Raw genomic sequence first — 23,358 nt, 5'->3', positions numbered from 1 at the left:
TCTGACATTTACAGAAAAATGTTGGGAAAACCTGGGGTTTTTTTACATCTAATGCAGCCATGATATTTTTTGCCTGGCTTATACGGTATGTCTTTCCAGCAGTGAATAGAGCCAGGCAATTCCATGATGTCCAAGGTACATTTGAACAATTGAGCAGTGTGACATTATACCATTGGTGCCTGCTGTGACAGGGTAGATGGTGTTGAGATTTGCCCCCTTGGGTGTACAAAACCCATGGACCCCATCACAGCAGGCAACAATTGTTTTGTTATACCACAGTAATAGATAACAGCTGTAAATTCTGTCACTGGTGACATCTGAAACTGTGGGTCTCTTCCTGTTGTGGTGCAGAATTGGCGAACCATTCACACAGAATTTTCCGTATGTTTTTTTCGTGCTGATGCTGTCCTGTTCAAAAATCAAATTTCTGATCTCATCTGTGGAACTAGAGAGAAACCTCTTCTTTGGAGGCGACCTGCTTCATCTGCTGACATTATTACAGTGAAATTACAGCAAGATTGGCACAGTTTAAAAAAGCAGACAAACAGTGACGAACGATGTAAACAACAATGGCGGTCATAGCATACTAGCGGAAGATCAAGGTAATGTACCCCGTGGGGTACATCGCTCATGCATTTTTGTGGCATGTCATGTGATCCACTCTCCACTCTCGACCAATAAAAATTCACAACCTATTACCGTGGTATAACAAAACAAAACGTATAATCATACAGGGGATTTTAATCATAATAAAAGGTACTGATTTAAAAAAAGGAAATTATTTATCCATGTTTTGGCCAAAGTGGCAATCTGCTGCAAACACCATGGTGTCAGACAAATTGATTTAGTTGTGCACTTATTATTTAATTTTTCAGCTAAAAGTAACAGCTGAACTGTTAAACTATATTTCAATAATAATAAGCTAAATAAGCTTCAAAATGCTATAAATGATTTACGATATTTTTGTGGAATTTCCCAGCCATGAAATTTGAGCCGAACTGTCAATATATGACTGGTCAAGATGTATGACTAGGTTTAGACTTACACATTTGTCAATCCTAGCACACATGTGCACATGCAACTCGTTCAAAAGAAGCATGTCACTGGAATAACGATTAGTGCTCCGGCCCAAATAGGTGGATTTTTAAAGACCAAATTTTGTACCCAAAAATTCATTTGCGCGATAATTACACAGAAATTCAAACTTTAGTTAAGGCGTCATAAAATAAATGTTATGAAATATCAATGCCAACAATGTCCTTTATAGTGGGGCTGTTGAGTGATACGATTGTGCACTTTGTGACTAAAGCATGAAACTTTGCATGTTGGTTCTTCATGCCATGAAGAAAATGTTCAGATGTGGAGACATTTCATATTTGACCTCTGGTGACCTTTGAGAGGTCAATGACCTTTACATACACTATTTATAACAATTGTTCTTGAAAACACCACTTTCCTGTGACCCAAGTTTATGTCATACGTCTTCAGGCCATGGAAATAATGATCAGATGTGAAAAAAAATATCATGCTTGACCTCTGGTGACCATTCAGAGGTCAGTGACCTATATACAGTATTTATAGTTATTTATAAGACTAACACTTTAAACCCCAACTTTTTCAAGACCCAACGCTAAAAGTTAGGTGTTCATCATGGCATGAAGCACCAACATGCGAAGTTTCATGCTTTAGTCACAAAGTGCACAATTGTATTATATATTTGACCTTAACAGCCCCACTATTAGTTCCCGGTGTCAATTATTTTATTATTAGTTTGTGGGGTGCTGTAGCCCAATGGTGACACTGTGTTCAACTCATGTGCCGTGGTACGTGGGCTCGAACCCTGATGGTGCTTGTGTTCTTGGGCAAGGCACTTTACTACGATTGCCTCTCTCCACCCAGTGTAAATGGGTACCTGTGAAGGTAGAGACCAAATCGAGCTGCTGCAGAAAAATGATCTCATTCCTGATGAACAGGGATAATAATTGTAAAGTGCTATAGGTGCTATATAAGCACCACATTATTATTCTATATCAAATTTATGGGTTACCTGCAATGATGTACATCATGTTTTGATAAGTTCTGACAAAGTCTGGAACTGGTCCTGAGTGCATGCCATCACGTCCAGTAAGGCAGCCCTTCTTTAACCAACTCGGATTACCAAAAAAGTATTGGATTTGTAATAAAAATTAAAACATCGTCACCGAAAAGGCACTTTCATTGACCAGAGAGAAATATCTCACCTTGTGAGCATTAAAAACAAGCTTATTATTCACCTTTAAAGATTCAATCCTGTCTTTGTACTAAATGTTAGAAAAAAGAACATATATGTACTCGTACATCACGCACGGCTACAAGCATGGCTTCAAGCTCATCATTGCGCGATCATATATATACGTACATACATATTGCATGTTTGAGCATGCACAGCATGTTCCCATCACTAGAAATATCCTTAGGTAGAACTCCAGCAGAAAGGATAGGAACCAACTGCACTAGGCCGTGATGCCGATGACCAACCGGTGCACACATGTTTTAAGAAGTTTTGCAATGATATACAGTCGAGCACGATTATTACTAGCATGGTCGGGACGAGAACACGGTTAACACGAGCAGATTTCGTGAGTCCCAACCACAATTTACACACTTCTATAAAATATGTGTATTTTTTGGGAGAAAATTGGCTTAATACAAGCTGTGTTGGCACGAGAACACGAATACGACGAGTGTTTTCATCGGCCCGGTTGCGTAAAAAAGCATGGTTATCAACATCTTTACAACGAGTACAATTTGAAAACAACTTTGCAAATACTTTGCCTCTTTTCCTGCCTTAAATTTGTATCGTCATTATCACCTCGCAAACATTTGATGTCCTCAAACTGCAAGCGAAATCATCTGTCCAACAACATCAATCTCCTTGTTTAAATTTACTGTCAATAATGACTTTCCCACTTCAACATAATCCGGAAAGTAATTTAAATCGGACCCATAGTATGCCCTCTCTTGTCCATTCCCAAAAGACTGGTTCCCAAATGCAACTTTATTTCTCCTTGTGTATGTGTATTTTTTTTCCCATGTTATTTTGAGGTGTTAATGCTTGTCGCTCATGCATGACAGCACGATGTAAGCAGTGTGCAAACCAGTGACACTAACAAGACTGAAATAAACATTCACAGGTCCTCAAAGTTATATATTTGGAGGACTGGATGGGCTTGGCAGACTGGATGGGCTTGGCAGACTGGATGGACTGGATTGACTTTATACAATTTTTTTGTTCCCATGCGGCCAGCGAAACTGATGCGGGCGGGCATGATAAACTAACAACAGGGATGCCAGTTGTCTACCTATAGCTGGAATTCCGGCTTTTCATGATTTGCGAAAAAAAATCTCAGGCATTTGATCCTTTGGCAGGCCTGAAAATAAAGCTTTTTGTTGTGTTTGCATGGAGAAAAAAAAGGTTGTCCTCCAGCCAATAGGAAAAGTTGTTTTGCATTGCTGATAGTTGCTCATGAGTCAATAAGAAAATTTGTTACGCACTACGTGTTGTCAGCATGCTAGACTCAGACCGAGTGCGCTCGATCAAGTGCAACTTTTCTGCATAGACTCAACGTATTCACATTTTGTGGCGAACGATAGTTTATAAGCCAAGTGTACTCATGTGTGATTCTTGGATCAAATGCATGTGCTCTGCTTCAAGATGATCGACATGCTAGAGCGATACACAAATGTGTGTATTGTACGTTCATGTCGACAAATTACAACTGATTTTAGTTCAAAGAGTGTCCGTTTTGTTTCAACCATAATTCATGAACAAAATGAAGAATCATATTCACACTTTGTGATCCGATAGACCATGCCTTGATGACCTTTGCTTCTGGGGCTAAAGGAAGGTCAAACTTGGGTGAATAACATACCAAAAGAAGCGTCGATTTTAAAACAAACAGAGTTTCTTCCAAACTGTTCAAAGGTATGAAGTTGAAACCTTGCACAAACATTTACCCTTGTCCAAAGATGTGAAAGAAATTGTTACATCATCATGACATCATCACATATCAAATCACAAGCGATCTCTTGAACTGAATAGATTACCAGGTTCATTTGTGTGTGAGGTGGTAGAGATGGCCTTGGGCAACATTTTTTATTCCTGGGTACAAAACTGCTTGATCTTTACTCCCGAGGGTACCAGAAGTGCCATGATAAATGAATATAATTTCAAAACAGAAGCATTTTACTGCAGTAATATTTATTCAGAAAATGTTTAATGAGGGATGATAAACGAAAAAAATGTCTCAAGACATCATTGTCTAACAGGATGCCCTCTAGCGGCACCTCGAAGAAAGTTGATATTGTTTTATTAAAAATACATTTGTCAAAATATTAAAAAATTGCCCATATTACCATTCTTTGGACAATAATAATTTACCTTGCGAAGTGTCATAATGATGATGTCATCAGACCAGAAGTTATTGTAGGGAGACTTTAGAAATGAACTATGTTTTGCATTTTTAAATATACATGTAAATCTATCATTCGGTACTTATTAGGGATCATTGCTGCAAAAATAATGTCAGTTTCATTATTGACAATGAGCACCGTAATGCTGTTATCTTGTCAAACCGGAAGTCACGTGTCAATATGTATACATATACGTTCGTGTTATTTTTATATCTCCAGAATTTCTTTTTTTGCATAAACATATTTTCAACTGAGTTACACAATGTCAATTAAAATAGTTCCACGCCCCATCACCCTGCGTTTGTTACAAAGACAAATGCAAAACTTCTTTTTGTATTTGGTGGTTTTGTTCATGTTTATGCCTGAACTTGTGTCGTGAATATGGCTACATTTGTTGGACTGGCAGACATTTTATAATTCACATTAACTTTTAGAAGGTTTGATTGCTTGTTTATATTTCTGTGAACTTTACAGTTGAGAAAGTGAAATAACATTGAACATTTTTTGTTGTGGGGGGGATGAAGACACTATTTTAGTGGATGACACAACAAACATCATGTCATTGAATGTGATTTGAAGCTGTTCAAGGTGGAATGGTACAAATAATACCAATTAATAGGATTATAAATCTTGTTGTTTCAAGAGCAAGGAAATGTTTCTTGGTCTGTGAATATTACCCATGTATACACATGTAGTGGTGAGACTTTGCATGTGGACCCTTCACAGGCCCTAAGATGGGTGATTAGTCTACATTTAAGTGCTCCGTTTAACTAATTTAGCAGCAAGTCCTCACTGATTTAACAATGACAGTGTTGGCATTGCTGCATATGGACATGAATGTGTGCATGAAGTTTTTGTGTGTATTACTCCACCAGAGTGCACTGACATGTACGTGTCTGTGTGTGGTTTGTTATCAGGAGGAGAAACAGCTGAGATGCCAGGCATGTATGCAGCTGGGGAGTATGACTTGGCTGGATTCTGTGTTGGTGCCGTAGAGAGACATCAAACACTTCCTCGTACAACAGATATTACAGTTGGCGATGCTATCATTGGAATTGCATCATCAGGTATCCATAGCAATGGCTATAGCATGGTCAGGAGTATTGTGGAGAGAGTGGGCCAAGGTTATGCATCAGCCTGCCCATTTCAAGACAATATTACACTTGGTAAGAACTTAGTGTTGAGACTTCACATTGCATACTGCTTCACAATTGCAGTTGTCGTGATTGCAAATTGTGACTCTGAAAAGTTCATTATTTTCTTTAATGTATTAGTGCTCAGCCCCAATCAAAATACGTCATTGTGTTTAAAATGGGAATAAATCGTAGTTGTGATTAATGAAGTTATTTACTTACATCAGGCCTTGAATTTGGGAATTTTTAGGGCAAGGCCACTTTGGCCTTGAATGGAGCAAAATTATAGAGGGCACCAAGGCCAGTTGGGAGGGCACCAAGGCCAAACTAATATCTGCAGAAGGGGCACAGAGGCCGGCTAAAAAAAATGCGAATTTATATCGGCGATCATGTAGTTTAGGGCCCCCTTTAGTTTCGATCAAATTTGAGCCAAAGGTACTTAGTTTTATCATTCAAAAAATTACCTTTTCAACCTAAAGCAGACTTCTCTCAGCTTATATTGCACCTGTAATTTTGAACAGTTTTGGGGGATAGAAATTACGTTTTTTGTAAGCAGTTTATGGTTGGTGACGTGCGATCGCCATCTCTATTTTCGTGTTGCGTTTTTTCGTTGTCGTTTTCCCTCCAAATTCCCCTCAAAATTCGAAACCCTTCCCTCTATCTATAACCTACCTGCATGTTCTTAATGTGGATTAATAGTTGATTTTGTTCTCTTAGGGAATCATAATTAATACACGATCGCCATTTACAATGTCCGCTTTTGACAATCGGAATTCGAAACGCCATGTGCACGCTTGTTTTGACTGCGCCCGGCCCCAAGCTAGTTTGCCTCGTACACGAACATCAATGCGTTCTGTACCGCGCATGCAATTCGCAAGCACTGAGAAAAAGAAAGTCGGTTGACTGCACGTAAGATCTGCCGTACGTACTCCTGCTGGTATGTGTGTGTACGAATACAGACATATATTTTTGCGGCGGGGGTGTCGCTTCTTGAAGTATCGGCACATACAGGAACTGGAGATTCAGTTGTCGGTGTACGTACGTACGTGTGTGTACATCGTACAGTGGGGAATCACCGGCATTTGGCCGGCTGGCCACGGCCGTACTGCGCGTGTGTGATTGATTCAGCAAGATATTAAGACAACTGATCGGGCTGGCATGGCATCGAAATATATTGTCAATGTGTGGAAAAACAACTGGAATCAAGGAATGTAGTGGTTTTAATAGGCTGATGGATGTTTTTGCAAAAAGGGCACGACGGCCAAGGTAATTATGGGGCAAGGCAAAACTGGCCGTGAAGACAGGGATTTTTTGTGGGGCACCTCGGCCAGTAAGAAGGCAACGACGGCACTGGCCGTCGTGGCCGTCGTTCAATTCAAGCCCTGTTACATGTAAGTGAGGAGCATTATTGAGTGTGCGGAGCAGTAGTTATATGTACTTCATTTCCTTGAACACAGTATCTGTTGTTGTTCAAAGTGCGGAATGATTCCCCATGCTGCTTCACTCTGTGATTCATGTTCTGCCTCTTCAACCTATGATTTACCTAACCTTTAAACATAAACACCTCTTACATGCTAATCCGTTTACCAGTGTTGTAGCCCAGTCACTTCACTCGAGTCCTAGTCTTGAGTCACTTGGCTCGAGTCCGAGTCTCAAGTCATGATGTTTCAAGTCATGAGGTTTCAAGTCTTAAGTCCTAGTCATGAGTCCAAGTCCTAGTCACATTTGTACAAGTTTGACATGCATGGACCCACATACATGTAAGCGATTATGTACTGTTGCTGGAAATTGGAAGTGGTGCATTTAACAACCAACATTATTTGCAACATCACCTTCAGGCGGTGCAGTATGGTTCATGTACTTCATTTTCTTTAGTGTTGCTTTAATTTTGGAAAATTAACATCAAAATCAGATTCGTAAAAAAAAAGTTTTTTGTCACGAGTCATAGGCAATTCTATATCTTTTTAGGTGTTTTATTTTAAAGGGACACTTTTGTTCAGAATGCAGGCACCAAAACGTGTTTATCACAAAATGATAACAATTGAAGCCTGAGTCATGATGGTCAAGTCCGAGTCTGAGTCTTTTAGTGATGTGACTTAAGAGTCAAGTTCAAGTCACCAAAATTGTGACTCAACACAGACTTGAGTTCAAGTCCTGGACTCGAGTCCCACAACACTGCCATTTACCCAGTCCTCCCGGTTGGCTACCTTGGTGAGACACGGTAATGCCTTCACCAATGTCTTTGATCCTATGTTTGTTTTATTAGTTGCCTCTAAAACCTAGTTTTCATTCAATTTATGGGTGCCTCTCACCACTGTGGCCTGGGTTGGAATCCCAGCTCGGACCATGTGTGAGTAGAGTTGTTTGATGATTCTCTCCAGTGCCATGAGGGTTTTTCTCCCTTGCACGTAAAGGTGGATTAGGCAGCCGCAACACCCAGTTCGAAGTGTTAATTTCAACACTTTCAAACTCACTGTGCTCCTTGATCAGACATGGGTCATACGGCGGTTGCCTAAGGCGCCTTTACATGCCTTTGGCTCAACCACAATGTGGCTGCATCCTTCGCAATTCAGCTTTTGCTGCAAGTAAGGATGATTATCCCCCACCCCAATCTTGACACCATAAGAGATGCAAAGAACGTCACAGATGAACCCAAACTGCAACGCAGATAAATGGGAACATTGCATGGCTGACAACCATGAGTACATTTTAAATGCAGATTTCACAGATGATTGGCATAAAAACAGGTTGTCCTGTTATGATCATCAGTATTGAGTCACTAGAGTAAGCCCATGCAAATTCACATGCTGGCATGGTTGTTAGATATGTACACAGCCTTATACAATATAAAATGCCAAATTTATGGAAGAACTATCAACTTATAATACAGGAACATGATTTAGTGAGCCAAAACTAGAACACTTTCTTGTTTTTCAATTCTCTGCATCATTTAAATTTAGTATTTGGTTTTCTTCTTTATAAACAGGGGAAGCCCTTCTTACACCAACCAAAATCTATTCTAAGTCTCTACTTCCAACTATCCAGTCTGGTAAAGTCAAAGCATTTGCCCATATCACTGGAGGTGGTCTACTGGAAAACATTCCTCGTATTTTGCCTCCAAACCTTGTTGTCCAATTGGATGCGAGTAAATGGACTATACCACCAGTGTTTGGGTGGCTGTCTTCCTGTGGAGGGATTGGTGAAGTGGAGATGGCACGAACCTTCAATTGTGGAGTTGGGGGAGTTATGGTGGTAGCAGAAGGTCACATAGATGAAGTCACACAGATGGTGACAGATGCAGGGGAGACAGCATGGGATATTGGCAGAGTTGTAGATGCAGCCCCAGGTGAGATAGCGACAGTGTGCATTGTACAAAACACTTAAATGATTCCATTAATATAATTTGAATGCATATAATGCATGCTAATGCACCACATGATAACACTGGTCAACACTGTTGCCCCTACTGAAAGAGTACTAGTGTACAGAACTTGTGTACTTATTGACATTATGGATCTTTTTACTAATAAATTCATGAGTATGCACGCATGCGCATAAATGGGCCTGGTGGCCAAAAGTGAAAGCGGTCCATTGAAAATGTACAAGGATCTAAATAGTCAGGTCATTTTCTCTCAATTTGTCCAGGATTTGTCGCTTTTTTTCTTGAGAAAACCCCCTTAAATCACCATAGGCATTGCTTTCTGGCCTTTCTTGCGATTTAAGGGGTTTTTCTAAAGGAAAATAGTAACAAATCCTGGACAAATTGAGAGAAAATGACCCGACTATTTGGACCCCTGTACATTTGCAATGGACTGCTTTCGCTTTTTGCCGCCGGGCCCATTTATGCACATGCATGACTAATTATCAATTTATAAGTAACAAGTACCAAGTGGTACAACCCACGGCGGCCGGGTAACGTGTGAAGACAGCTTACGGTACTGTCCGTGTGCGCACCCCGGCTGTACCGGTACCTCGAGAGTACAGAAAAATGAAAACGAATGGGGTGTGATCTTATATGCGCAAATATGCAAACTGTCCACCAACAAACCCACCCATCCACGCAAGTGTGTATATGCCTGCAATCGGGGACCCCCTATTGTCCCTCTTTTGTTTGTAGTCTAATAACATTTTAGGAAGACCTCCTATATGTTTTGTACACATCGCCAAATTGGGGACCCTTCGGGAATTGGGGACCCTATTGTTCTCTATTGTTCATCGTTCTCTATTGAATGCAGAAACAAACTCACCCTCCCACCAACCAACATAAGCAGCTCAAGTCCACGGCGTGTTTCACACCCGCCGGCGCCGTGGGAAAAAGGTCCATTGCTTATTTACTAGCCCTGGGAATGCGGCAAGTGGGCATTACATGGCAGACAAAACATTTTTAAGATTGACATTGGTGCAATACCCATCTTTTCCCTGATGTATTTTGGTTTCCTTAAACTAAGTTATTCCTTTAATAAGGTCAAAGAACAGTATTGAAATAGTAGCAGACAGGCCTGTGTGGGGCCAGGAACTTGATACCTAAAGCACTGACAATGGCATCAGGTACCCGGTTCACTTTCAGTTCCATTACCCAAAACTGAATCAACATTTCTAAGAAATGATCAACAGTAAATTGTCTTTAATCATATGAACATATTCCTCGTTTCATTAATATACCATATCGCTGCTACATTATAAAGTGCTGAGGCTCAGTGTGTCAGTGTGTTAACCACTTGCTCAAGCAAATTAGGCTGCTAAGGTTGATCTCCTGGGCACTAGCTCGACTCAGCCATGAGGCGGGTGATATGCCCATAAAGCAGGCAATAGGCCTGCGAAAAGGCGACAGGCCCACAAAGCGAGCAACAAGCGACAAAGTCAAGCCCCCCCCCCCCCCCCGCAAAGCTGGGAAGGTAAGGCCTTGTTTCTACAATTTTTTTTTCTCAATGAAGGATGTGCAGCAGTTACTGTGTCTGGGTTAGCATCATCCCTTGCATCTTGCTACCGTGTAACTGACAAGAGCCAGCAACAAACAAATGGTACAAACAAGCTGAAAGTGGCAGTGTTGATATCAGGAACAGGTATGCATAACAGCTTCAACATTTTATCTTGTTGGAACATTTTAAAACAAAAAAGGGGCCCTACGTAAAATAATGGTGTAATGGTAAAGCAAATGCAGAGTGGACCTCAAAGTGCCTTTCCCTTTCTAGTAAAGGAATGTATAAAAATAAGTGCGTACCTTTTCTACAGGGTGTATTGTGAAAAACTGTTGATAGTTAAAAAGTATAGAGTTTCTTCCGTGGACACCATCATCTTAGGCAACATTAGAGTATGTTGTCAATTATTTTACTACATCATTGGAACACAGGGTAAGTTAAATGGATTTGAAAGAAAGTGTTTGGACACCTGCATCATTCAAAGTGGTAATTTGCTGTTGAATGTGTAGGGGTAGAAATGAACTAAATTTTGATGGTGGCCTAACGTTATTTCGAACACTGAAACGTTGTTTGCTTTGAATTTTTTTGATGTATTTCATTTAGGCGATAGTTACTTTTGCCATTATATAGGATCATTTGCATTTATCCCAAAAGTACCCCACCAAATTATTATCAAAAGGCTTACTTGGATTAAAGATCGTACATTTGCCCTCGAAGTGGGTGACCCGTGAAAGCTGGTGAGGTGTAACCTCGTACACAACTTACTTTCAGCTTATTCACGTATGTTTCAGCCGCTCATTTAGCTTGCGCGCATGCGCACTCACGTATAAAATGCCGATAATTAGCAAACATGGATGCCTACAATCGCAGTTTGACCCACTGAAGTATCGGTCAACATCACGCTCGAATAACTTTGATAAATTGTTCTTTCCATGCGGACAGGAATTTAACCCCTCAAAGTCTTTTTTTGCAAACCTTTGTGTAAAAAAAAGAGAGAATATTTGCTGCCAAATTTGTGTCTGTCCTTGTCGTGTACTACAAAAGTTTTAGGGTCACAAATTTCATCACCTTCCGCCTCGATTTTCACTCTCGCCGCGATTTTTTCTTAAAAAGTGTATTTTCCAGACAAGTTTCTCACCAAACCCACAGGCACGGTCGCTCTGATTTGCATGCAAACATTGTGCACGACATACCATGCACACTGAGCACATTGCGCTAATTCATAGTGCTAATGCATATGTTATCGTACGGTCGGGAACCATGACGAGTCAATATGGTATTGATACGACAACGCTCTAGGCACCATACAGAATTTATTATGCTAAAGCAATACGTCATCGTATAGTCGGTAACCATGACGAGTCAATGTGGTATTGATACGATAACGCGCCATACAGTGAGTGCGTGTTGTACACACTGATCTCTATAATCAGTGGTTGTACAGTACTCTTGAGTCGTGGTCGTAAAGTTTTTAAAGTTCAAAGTTTGACATCTAGGCAAGGGTAGGCCAATTGTTGCGTTGTTTGTTTGAACACTCAGTCAACTGTAAACCTAGTCTGCTATAAACTGAGGTTCATTACCCTTTCTAAATTCTCAACACAAACCCTAGGCCATTAAACAGCTGAGTGGTCTTAATATCAAGTAGTTTTCATGTTTGTTGTGTCTTCTTTTAGGTTTATCTGACATTGTCTCCTCAATTCACTTTGAATGTGAAGAAGTGGAATTTATGAAATATAAAATATAAATTCCCCTCCCGACCATTTTTTTTCAATCTTGTGTGATGAAAACCTAAAAATCAATGTCGATTGGCCTAATGAATAACAGATATGTTTGGTATGTTTTAGCCCACAGATTTTGTCTAGTACAACAAGACTTACACATTTGTGAAGTTGTTTTAATACCTCCAACATATTTTGTATTTCTGTCATAATTGTTGGTTTTTATTAAAAGAATTCCTAATGCATTCGTGTCTGTGTGATCTTGTACGTTAAAAATGAAGGGTGTATGATTCACTATATTGTGAATCACTCCCATTGACTATTGTGTGAATGACTCATTTGACAGGTACCAACCTACAGGCTCTGATAGATCACACGAAAGACCCAGCAATTAACAGCAAAGCTGAAATCGTTCTGGTTGTATCCAACAAAGATGGTGTGCTAGGATTGGCTAGAGCAAGGGAGGCTGGGATATCAACCAAGGTACAGAAACTTGTTGATGCCTCAGCAAGAAACAACTTTTGCTTTAAAAGCAGTTGGAGAAGGATACTTTGTGGCTATAAGCTTTGTTCACATTTATTGAACCATGTCAAACACGTACATGTACCTGAGATATCCATCTTCAAAGTTTGGATGTCTTCTCAAAATGTAAGGTATCTGAATGGAGTATTCCTGAAAAGATATTGTGTCTGAATCGCATCATGGTACAGGATTCAAAGATAACATGTTGGTATTTTTGTCTAGCATTTGGACCTAATGAATAGCATGACTGAAAGAGAGGTACTTAAACCAGCGGCGTAGCTGGGGGGGGGGGGTCCACTTTTTTCCACAAGCATCCTTTTTGGCAAGCTGCGAAGCAGATGCGACCCTGTGTAATACCAATTGTGGTAATGGTGGTGTGGCTACATGAATATACCATTCTTGTTCCTCATTTGTGGGGACTACACACGAGTTCTCCCATTGTAATATGGGGACCAAAGACGCTGCGGGGGCTGCAAAAAGTCCCCACAACTAGGTCCTAATTAACGTAACAATGGAAAATTTCCCCATATTTAACGCGGTGACGGCTATCCCATGTACACATGTATTTGTAAGGACATTTGTTGATTTTTTTGTTGGCATTTAAAAACTGACCCCTACACCTAGGCACATCATCCTGAATCTTGATCCCCTTCCATCATGCCCATCCCCAACCCTACCTTCAGCCTCCCTTCCTGCCTTCGACAGCGAGCCATGGCGGCTTCGCTGTTCTAGTTAAGGAGTGCCCATTTTTGGAACGTCACGCGAATGTCGACAATATTGCTGCCATGAAAAGCGCCACCTATTGTCCGATAGTGCCCATGATTGTCCGCTTTGAACAGCGCCCCATAGGAAGATGGTGCCCATCCCCACCCCCCCCCCTCCACCTTTGGTTTTATGGGAGTTGGGTGGCCGGTGAAAAAAATCTATGTACATTTCAGTAGGATGAGATGAGTGCCCTTTTCCACGTCTAAGTAACAAGACAAAGGGTGATAAAATGGTATAAAATGACATTAATGGGGGTTAATCAGCATAAATGTACTTGGCCCCCTCATTAACATGTTCAAACACTGACAAAAGGTGGCGCTGTTCGTGACGTACATTCGGTAACCCAAAAAAGAAACGGCATTATAGTCTGGTACCTGACCATACATGTACGTCTAGACACCAGATAAGCCCCGCACAGTCCCGCAGTTCACGGCGTGCGTGCAGCATGCGATCTGCGTACGTACAGCAGATTTTTTCCAGATATGACGAGTGAAGACGACAGTTCGGGGAGCTCATACTCCACAGAATCGGACGAAATTATCATAGGGTCCTACTTCGGAAGAAGATATTTCAAGTGATTGGTTCAAAACAATTCGGCTTGAGGTGGTCGCTGCATATCGTGGAGTTCGGTGTCGGGCCTGTCCACTTCGCCCGAGTCAGCCGGACTTTGGCAGTCCAAATTCGTCTATATTTTGGGTCGGTTAGAAATGTATGCATGCTTATCTTTATTGGTGTTGCTGAAACCTGCAGTAACACATCTGGCTGGCATTCTTATTTTGGATGAGAAAATTCAGAACAAATCGATTGACAACAACTTGAGTCGACTGACTGATTCTGCATCGATTGTACGCGTGGCATCATGCTGCAAGGCCGGTCGGCCGGTCGAAGAGTCCCCGAATGTACGTCACGATTAGGCAAATTTTACATGTTAATAAGCTACCATTCTAGGGTTGGGGCCGTTTCCCCAAAACACTTTATATTTTTTTTCCTCATATTTATTACTCAAAACAAAAACTGTGATATGCTGGAAATCACTCAATTAAATATTATCTTTCATTTAAACTAATAAAAATGACATTACATGGGCCCTTTAAGCTGACCCAGTTGGTCATAATAGCATCTCTTGAGAAGTGTTGATATATCACAACAAACAACTTGATGAGATGCTCAGCTTCAGCTTGTTGCTACTATTTGAGAGATTATTCATGGGTGGATTAATTTCTGTCCATTTCAACTTGTGAAAACAGATTACTTCTACATTGCAGGACTGATTTGTAATGAGAGGTTTAATTAATGTGAGGTAGAATGGCTAAAGGTACTTCACTCAACCTCATAAAATGTAATGAATTATAACATGATTGTTTGCATTGATCATTTGTATGATTGTTTTGCATTAATATTTTACAGGTACTTAATCACAAAGACTTTAAGTCAAGGGTTGACTTTGACATGGCTGTACACGAAACCCTGGTAGCATCAAGTGTAGAGTTTATTTGCCTGGCAGGGTTCATGCGAATATTGAGTGGAGAATTTGTGCAGCGATGGAACGGTCGTTTGATCAACATTCACCCATCATTACTTCCATCATTCAAAGGCATGCATGCACATGAGATGGTGCTAGAGTCTGGAGTACGACTCAGTGGTTGCACTGTTCATTATGTTGTGGTAAGTAGCATATAATCACAAGCAGTCAAGATAACTAAACAGTGGTCACCCCAAGTATTTTTCCTCACTCCGTTTCCCCATTGGCCCTAACCCTGTTTACCTAAAGGGTTGATATAAACAAAAGTGTTTTTTGGGGTGGGGGGAGGGGCAGAAGTATTTTATTTCTTGTGCTAATGATGCAACAGTATACACATACTTGTTCCGTAGTTGTGGGGACTACACACAAGTTGTCCCATGGTAATATGGGGATTGAAGACGCTGTGGGGACAGCAGAAAGTCCCCACAACTCGGTCCTAAATCGACTTAACATAATAAAAAAAAATTCCCATAACACGGGGACGGCCCGCCCATGTGTGTGTGTCATGAAAAGTGTCTCCGAGCACAGAATAGTGTTCAGTCCTCCAGCAGCCCCTTCACTTCCAAATTCCCCACTGTTGGTCAGAAAATTACTGGGGAAAAAAACATTTATTTCCACAGAAAATAGGTCTTTGCCCCTCCCCCACTTTCCCTGATAGAAATTAAGGGACAGTGTACCAGTGGCCAAGCAAGTCTTATTCTGTTGCAGGAATTAACCACTACAACTGAACTTAATCACAGTGACAGATTCTTGGACTGCAAAAGATAGAACATATAAACGAAAACACTGATTGTGGATAACGATGGGAGTTTTGGAGTCTACTTGAGATTTTAATGTTCAAGTGGCCTTTAATAATTCAGTATTAAAAAGAAATCTTTTGTTTAGAAGAGCATAAATAGTAAATTGATAAGAGATGGCAGGTGGACTTGTTTTGATGTGTGAGTTGAGTGTGATAGTATATTTATGTCGACAGGAGCAGGTAGATGCTGGAGCGATTCTTGTTCAGGAGGCTGTTCCTGTTCTGCCAGGAGACACTGTTGACACCCTTCAAGAACGAGTCAAGACAGCCGAACATAAAGCCTACCCAAAAGCCTTAGAGCTTGTAGCTGATGGCTCTGCTAAACTAGGCAATGATGGCAACGTTGAGTGGAAAATGAAATAAAATATGTGACCCGCTCTGCAAAAATGAGTCTGATGTCGCATAATTTGAATTCAAGCTTTTGCCACTTTTAAATGGAAACAGTAAACATTTGCTTAAAATTTGGACTTTTTGTTTTTGTTTTATTTTGGTTGTTTGATAGTTTTAGTTCAAATATCTTACGCAGAAATTTAAATATTGTAAGAAAAAGACTAACAAAATTGTGATTGTTGGTGCTTTTCCTGGTTAGTTACAGTGTATTTGTCATTTTTCAAACCTTTTTTTCTCCATTGAGACCTTTCTAGCTTTGCCAAACCTTGACAGAATTAAACAAGCACAACAATGCAACCAAATGTCCTGGAGAGGTCCCTGATATATCAAATGAAAGCTTATTCCATTCCCATTTTATTAATGTAGTGAACTCAAAATGTCAGTTTTGCCACAACAGACTCATTTTTGCAGAGCGGGTCACATATGTTTTGACTTCTATCTGCTTTTCACTTGCCTGGAATTCATTTGTCCCAAATCAAACCCTTAGTTTGTTATGACCTGAAATAGTTGACATTACGCTCTTTGTGTATGAATCAGACCGCTCATGACTCTTAATTAAAGTGATTTGCATTGCTTGTATTCATAACGTTTTTCATTTTCTTCCTAACAGTATATAGTTGATAAAATGGCATTTGCTTTTGATAATGCAGCTTAGGATATTCTTATTTACAATTGGGTCATCTAATGACCCATCATGGCATCATAATGCACAAGTATATTTGAAATTATGGTACTCTTGTTTTGCTGATTGCTAGGCTCAGCAGAAGGTGGGTTTCTATGTATTTTGCTGGTGACAAAGCCTTAGTTAAATGCTTTCAAAACATTGAATTTAGAAGCCCATTGTGGCGAGAGTTCAAAGAAAACCCGTACTCAAATTTTTGGGGGAAGGGGGGAGGGGAGACTATTTTGCCGTTGGTGGCGCCAATTACACCCCCATTATACTACTCGAAAACGGTCACATTCACATCACCAAGGTCAAATCCCGGGACTTAAAAAAATTACAACCTCTGGGTGGGGGGGGGGGGGGGGCTACGGCTACTCAAGCCCCCGACAAGGGCGGATCCAGAACACAATTTGGGGGGGGGGGGCAAAAAAATGTTGGTCCCCCAAAAAAGTGGGTCAACAAAATCACAGCGTTTTGGATTCTAGATGCAATTTTTTTGAGGAAAAGATGGTGGTGTATGCATTGCCTGCCTTTATTGCGACGTCGCATAAACAAAAAAAAATTGGTTTCTTTTTTTGGGGGGGGGGGGCATGGCCCCCTTTGGCCCTCTCCCCTGAAATATTTTTGCCATATTTGAAGAATAGTACCGTATAATGTTTTGTTCCCTTTAAAGGGTGTATCTAGTGTGAAATGCTATCGCCAAATGGTCTGGCGCATGGTATTAAAAATATTTTTGGGGATAAATTTGCGCATTGTGGTTTCCAGTCCAGCCTGAGGTAATATTTTGTGTGTGTCCTTGGGAAAGGTACTTTGTCACTCATTGCTTCTCCTCGCCCAGGAGTAAATGGGTACCTGTGAGGGCAGAGATGGTGTTTGCACCTACCAGTATACTGCAGCATTGTGCTGTATACCCCTCATTGAGCTGAAATAGTTGAAGGAATTGGCCCAATGAGCAGTGGAATACATAGTATCTTTAGCACCAATAGTTTAATAATAATAATAACAGAGTCTTATATAGGCACGTATCTACCAACAATTAGATGCTCAAGGCGCTGGAAATTATGTCTATTATTTAAAGAAAGGTAAATAAAGTATATGAGAAATATGAGACCCATTATGTAGCACCTTATAAGGGTTGACAATGTGCTGCGGCGCATATTGCAGCCACTGCCAGAAACACCGGGGCAAACCCCTTCTCTTAGCGCTAAGTGTCACTGGGTTCTCTAACGTGCATTACACAACACACGGGACCTACGGCTTTAAATCCCATCCGAAAGACGAAGCAATAATGGTAAAGTGCCTTGCTCAAGAGCACAAGCACCATGTTCCCACGGTCAGGATTCAAACCCATGTACCACGGCACACGAATTGAACACCGTAACCATTGGACCACAGCACCCCACTATACTATATACAGTGGTGTGTAATAAATACACATTTGTTTTGTTGTACTTTTTGTACATTGTAGGTAGTAATGAATGTGTGTTTTTTTCAGACTTTTCAGGGTCTTTAAAACGTTCTCTTTATTTTTTTGTTTTATACTTGAAGAGAAGTGTCACTTCCATTGCATTAACAGCGTTAATAGGTACAGGTATTTATGTTTCTAGTTTTTTGTCATATAATGCTTTCCAAATGAGTGTGATGGACAATACAGTCTGTTCCGAGGTATAGTACACTGTGTAAGGAATGAGAATTCCGTTGTCTGATCTGCAGGTAGAAAAGCAAAGTGATTGTTCTTTGTTGTGTTGCTTTCTATTAAATGCTACACATTACAATTACATTACAGTGAAACCTGTTGCAGTGAGAACATATGCTGTGCACTGTCATTGAAGAGGTTGCTTATTTTCATTACAGTTTAATGGCAAGATGGTGGTGGTAGTTGCCCTTTGGGGTTGTATACAATGCATTGCAATGCAGTAATAAAGTAATCCACTTTGACAACACATGTACTGGTGTGTAGGGTCACAATATTTATGATACTGTTTCATAATATAGGTTTTCCTGGACAATTTCGGAAAATGTGTACACGAATTTGTAAAAGCAGCATTCCTTTTCGTGCGAAATAGAACGAACGTTCCAAATCTCTGTTTCTATTTAACAAATGATAATTCTTTTTCCGTGAAGGTGCATTAAGTCGTAAAAAATCAGCGTACGATTTCCCGAATGTGCACTGCATTTAGTGTATTGACAATTCATTTTAGCGCGAAATCGAAGGCACATCCCCCATCCTGTTTTCCTTTTAACATATCGTCAATCTTTTTCGCTAAATGTGCAGCCGATTTCCCTCGCAGTGTTATTTAACGTATGCCTGGTCAAGCATTGGAATTCATTTATGTGTTTAAGTAACATTTGAGGAATGGTTGATTGAATGATTGAATTTTTGAATATTCATGATGATTGAGCTAAAACCAAGTGGTGTAGTCTTTTGAAACATACCAACTATTGCAATAAATCTTATATAAAAATCAAAACTGAAGAAAATCACTCTTTTTCTGCTCATCATTTGCCACAATCGCATCATATAGCCAAGTGTCTCAGTTCACATAGTCCTAAAACATCCAATAATGGCTGCAAGAGGGAGATACAGACGAATCTCGGATGTTGACTGAAATCGCCTCATCGATGCCTTTGAGGCTGACGACGCTGACTATCTGCAGGTAGCAGATAGGCTGGGCATCAAGCACTCAACTGCCAGATCAATCGTTGGCGTATATCTCCAGGATGGTCGTCGTAACAAGCTGCCGAAAGGAGGACCCATAAACCAGAAGGTTGACGATGACATGAGAGATGCCCTTCAAGAATATCTAGATGACAACCCCCTTCTAACTTTGCGTCAACTCAATACTCAACTGCATGCGAGCTGATCTTCCCGATAAGCCCTTCGTGACCACTAGTACCATCGCTAGAACTCTAGAAGGTATGCTTATAACTCTTAAACTAGCGGAAGATGTTCCAGAACAAAGGAATGAGCCACGCATATTAGATGCACGACTCATATTTGGAAATTGGTTTCTTCAGGTTGGTGTCCTTGGCCACACTGTGTACATTGATGAGACCGGGTACAACGTATGGACCCGTCGGTCTTATGGTCGCGCTCCTCATGGAGAGCCAGCAAGGCGTGTCGTCCATGGCCAGAGAGGCAAGCAAGTCAACATCACGTTTGCCATTTCTGGTGAGGTTGGACTTGTGGCTCACAGAATATCGTCAGAGACTGTGACTAGAGCGAGTTTTGAGGAGTTCTTAGCGACGACTGTATAAGAATGTGGTATGTTATTCCCGGCAGGCGAACGCATATATCTGATATATGACAACGCTCGTCCTCATATCCGAGCCCAACTACCCCCTGATGCCGGCAATTTCACCATCAAGCTGCTGCCACCAAACTCGCCATTCTTAAATCCAACGGAAATGGCGCACTCAGCTTTCAAGGCGGGAGTGAAGCGCACGCTGGTGCTTCCTGAATGGCAGTACAGATTTGGAGACCAAGACGCAAGAGTCCAAGCTGGTGTGAACCTGCAAATGAAGTTTGGAGATCCCTCCGTCTCCAGGAGGTGGCTGCACTCAACATTGGAGAGGTGACACCTGCGAAATGCACCGCCTGGTACAACCATTCTCAGACATATCTCCCTCGATGTCTTGGTAGACAGGTCATTGAAGGAAAGACAATCAAACTGATGAAACGAGAGAGAACCTTAAGAAATACATAAAGAAATTAAAATACAATTAAGGTAAAGAACCAACAAAATGTCCTCATGCAGATCCCATGTAACATGACACGTGATGTGTCCCTTTACCGTCTCAATAATATGGCTACAAGATTATTTTGATTGATTTCATATTGGTCATATTTATATCATTTTCCCATTTCATTTGCCTACATTTCACATGGGCCTTTGTGTATATAAGAACAAATACATTAATGATCAATAAGGCATACCTTGATTAATTAATGAATCAAAGTTGTGTCATGATTTGTATAGGCCTGTATAATTTATTTAAATTGAATGCAGAAAATGCGAATTTAAATTGTAACAAATGAAAAAGAATGTTCAATTCAGCCCGTGTCAAAATAGACAATCGATTTTCTGCGAATTGGATTGCACATTCGTAATAATCGGCAACGCACAAGTCAAACCGAAAACCTAATCACGTATTTGTAATCCCTTAAATGAAACGTTATGCACATTCGTTCATTTGATTGATGCAAAATGAAATCGAATGCTAGTTACCGCGAAAATGAAACCAGGATGTACGTCGTTCTCAAACTCGGCGCCAAATTGAATTTATGTTTTACAAATTCAAATGCAAATTTTCCGAAATTGTCCGGGAAAACCTATATTTCTGAGTTGGAAACTTTCGCTTGTCTCAAGCATCCACTTGGGTCGACGGAGTGAGTGAGTGGAAACATGATTATTCACTGTAGTGGAGAGATTTATGACACAAATATTCCCAAGGATTAACCGTGTTGTATTGTATAACTCCACTGGTAATATTAGTTTTATCATTGAAACCAGATGAGTAACTAGTGCTGGAATCAGGAAGACGGGAATTGTAAAAAAGATGTTTTTCCAATGGAACACAATGATTGGAATATTTGTGTCATTAATATGTCCATTGTACTCCCTTTGTATTGAAGTTGCCGCATCTTCAATCTAGAACTAGCCAAGAAATATTCCGGTTACGTCATTACACCCAGGAAGCCACCATAGAGCCGCTCGCTAGCTGGGGCACTGAATTGGTTGACACCGGGGCAGACATGAGCATCATGTGATGGCTAATCGAATGCTCTCGTGTACGTTTTGCTTACACGTGTGAGCTACTCGAATGCACCCTGAAACTAACAACCAGCTTAAAGGGTTCATGTAATGAGTTTTTTCTGAAAAAAACATTTTTGGGGCAAGTTTCTACTCCTCTTAATGTGTAAAACTATTTCACATTCCTTTTTGGTTAATTTTATTGAAAAGTGCAGTTCTTTAGACATTTAAAATTTTCCATGCTTTTCCGGACAACTGAGGGCGCTGTTGCTGTGATGTCACTTCAGGAAGACATTGTTCAATTTGTGTTTTCTGTTAAATTTGTGAATCTAAAAATTTGCTCATTGAAAACATTTGAGAAAAGTTTGCTCATTGGTTTACTGCTGTGAACAAAAATGTACTGACAAAAAAAAAAATCACCAAACAAAAGAAAATCTACAACAGCAAAATATCCAAAATCCTGGCAACTTTTGGTGCAGAAATAGCTGTTACATTGAGGTTCTGCCTGAAATGACATCACAATTTTGCTTGTGAATATGGATATTTGCATAAAAACCAAAAAGGCACCAAAAGACCCTTTGAAAATGGCAAAATGAAAATTGAAAATTGGTTTAAATGAGACACAAAAGTGCACTTTTAAGGATTGCCCTTAAAAAAAAATATTACTTAAAAAAAAATACATATGCCCTTTAAGTAAGAACTCAACCTGGTTGTTTGCTGTTGAAGAATGGGCTCATTCCATTGTGTACCTGAAATGCATGAAAAGATTTCCAGTGAATAGCCATTCTGAATCATTGACATAGAATTTTGCTCCAAGACTTACTGGGTTTGTCTTGTAAAGAAATGGCAGGAATTACAGCAAACCCATAATAATCAAATTTGTGATTTTTTTCTAATGAAGGTAGCCAAAACCCAGCAGGACAATATTGAGGAGTATTGGACTTCATATCGAACATTACCAGAATTGAAAGTTCTGCTAATGTTAAAATCGCTTTTTTTGCCAAGGGTTGTAATCTAACTTATACAGTAACACAACTGGTGTGTATTTACATACCTGTATTTAAAGCAGAAGCCTGCGTTGGGAGTTGGCCATGGCCAATGGTTGAGGTGGGTTGACCTCTTATCATTAAGCCCCGCCCATTAGTATTTTGACCAATCACAGCCGTGATTAATGTCCGACATGCATAGTGTGCATGTGTTAAGTTGCCTACGTGCACAGAGTTTAACCCTATCTGGAACCGGGCTATGTAAGGTCTTCCTAGAATCAGGGTCCTTTCAGGACCTAATTTCCATATGTGGCGGCTGATTTTCCTAAAATTTGGCAGGAATGTTGATTGGCCAAAAACTATTATATGATGTTATCTGGTAGCGCTGCATGACCACAATAGGATGCTTGACTATATTTTTGCCAACTTTTGGTCAAAAAACAGTATTTTTTATATAATTTCTACATTTCTCATTCAAATGCTTTCAAAATTGGACCATTAAACAACTTGTCACAAAAGTCACCAGTTGAGGGCGCTATATCCACTGTCAAAAAAGTACACCACAAATTTGGTGCAGAAAAGGTGAGAATTAAAAGCAGATTTTCGTGCAAATGGCGGCCATATTAGATTCGCAGCATTCATTTCAGTTGGCCACATTTTCTTTTTCTTAACAGATAAAGCACTGAAAAAAGTTGGGGGGGGGGGAGTGGGGGTGTTCGCATTTTAAAAATTAA

The 23,358-nt window shown here is 40.3% G+C and overlaps 1 protein-coding gene across 2 annotated transcripts in view; it reads left to right on the top strand.

Moving 5' to 3' along the window:
* Positions 1 to 17,226, top strand: part of LOC119722960 (trifunctional purine biosynthetic protein adenosine-3-like) — a 44,052-nt gene extending 26,826 nt beyond the window's left edge. The window contains exons 12-18 of one of the 2 annotated variants that reach the window (XM_038193387.1): positions 5,370 to 5,618; positions 8,572 to 8,931; positions 10,520 to 10,648; positions 12,569 to 12,705; positions 14,917 to 15,174; positions 16,005 to 16,194; positions 16,642 to 17,226. In XM_038193387.1, the coding sequence (XP_038049315.1) occupies positions 5,370 to 5,618; positions 8,572 to 8,931; positions 10,520 to 10,648; positions 12,569 to 12,705; positions 14,917 to 15,174; positions 16,005 to 16,193 (1,322 nt within the window). In that variant the 3' untranslated portion in view covers position 16,194; positions 16,642 to 17,226. Of the gene's footprint in view, positions 1 to 5,369; positions 5,619 to 8,571; positions 8,932 to 10,519; positions 10,649 to 12,568; positions 12,706 to 14,916; positions 15,175 to 16,004; positions 16,195 to 16,639 lie in introns of both variants that reach the window. The other variant, XM_038193386.1, reaches the window with a different exon arrangement.
* The last annotated feature ends 6,132 nt before the right edge of the window (positions 17,227 to 23,358 follow it).

Source organism: Patiria miniata, unplaced genomic scaffold, assembly GCF_015706575.1.
Source record: "Patiria miniata isolate m_02_andy unplaced genomic scaffold, ASM1570657v1 HiC_scaffold_16, whole genome shotgun sequence".
Taxonomy (NCBI): Eukaryota; Metazoa; Echinodermata; class Asteroidea; order Valvatida; family Asterinidae; genus Patiria; species Patiria miniata.
Note: the sequence above shows the minus strand (reverse complement) of the source record. Positions and strands in the feature narration are given on the sequence as shown.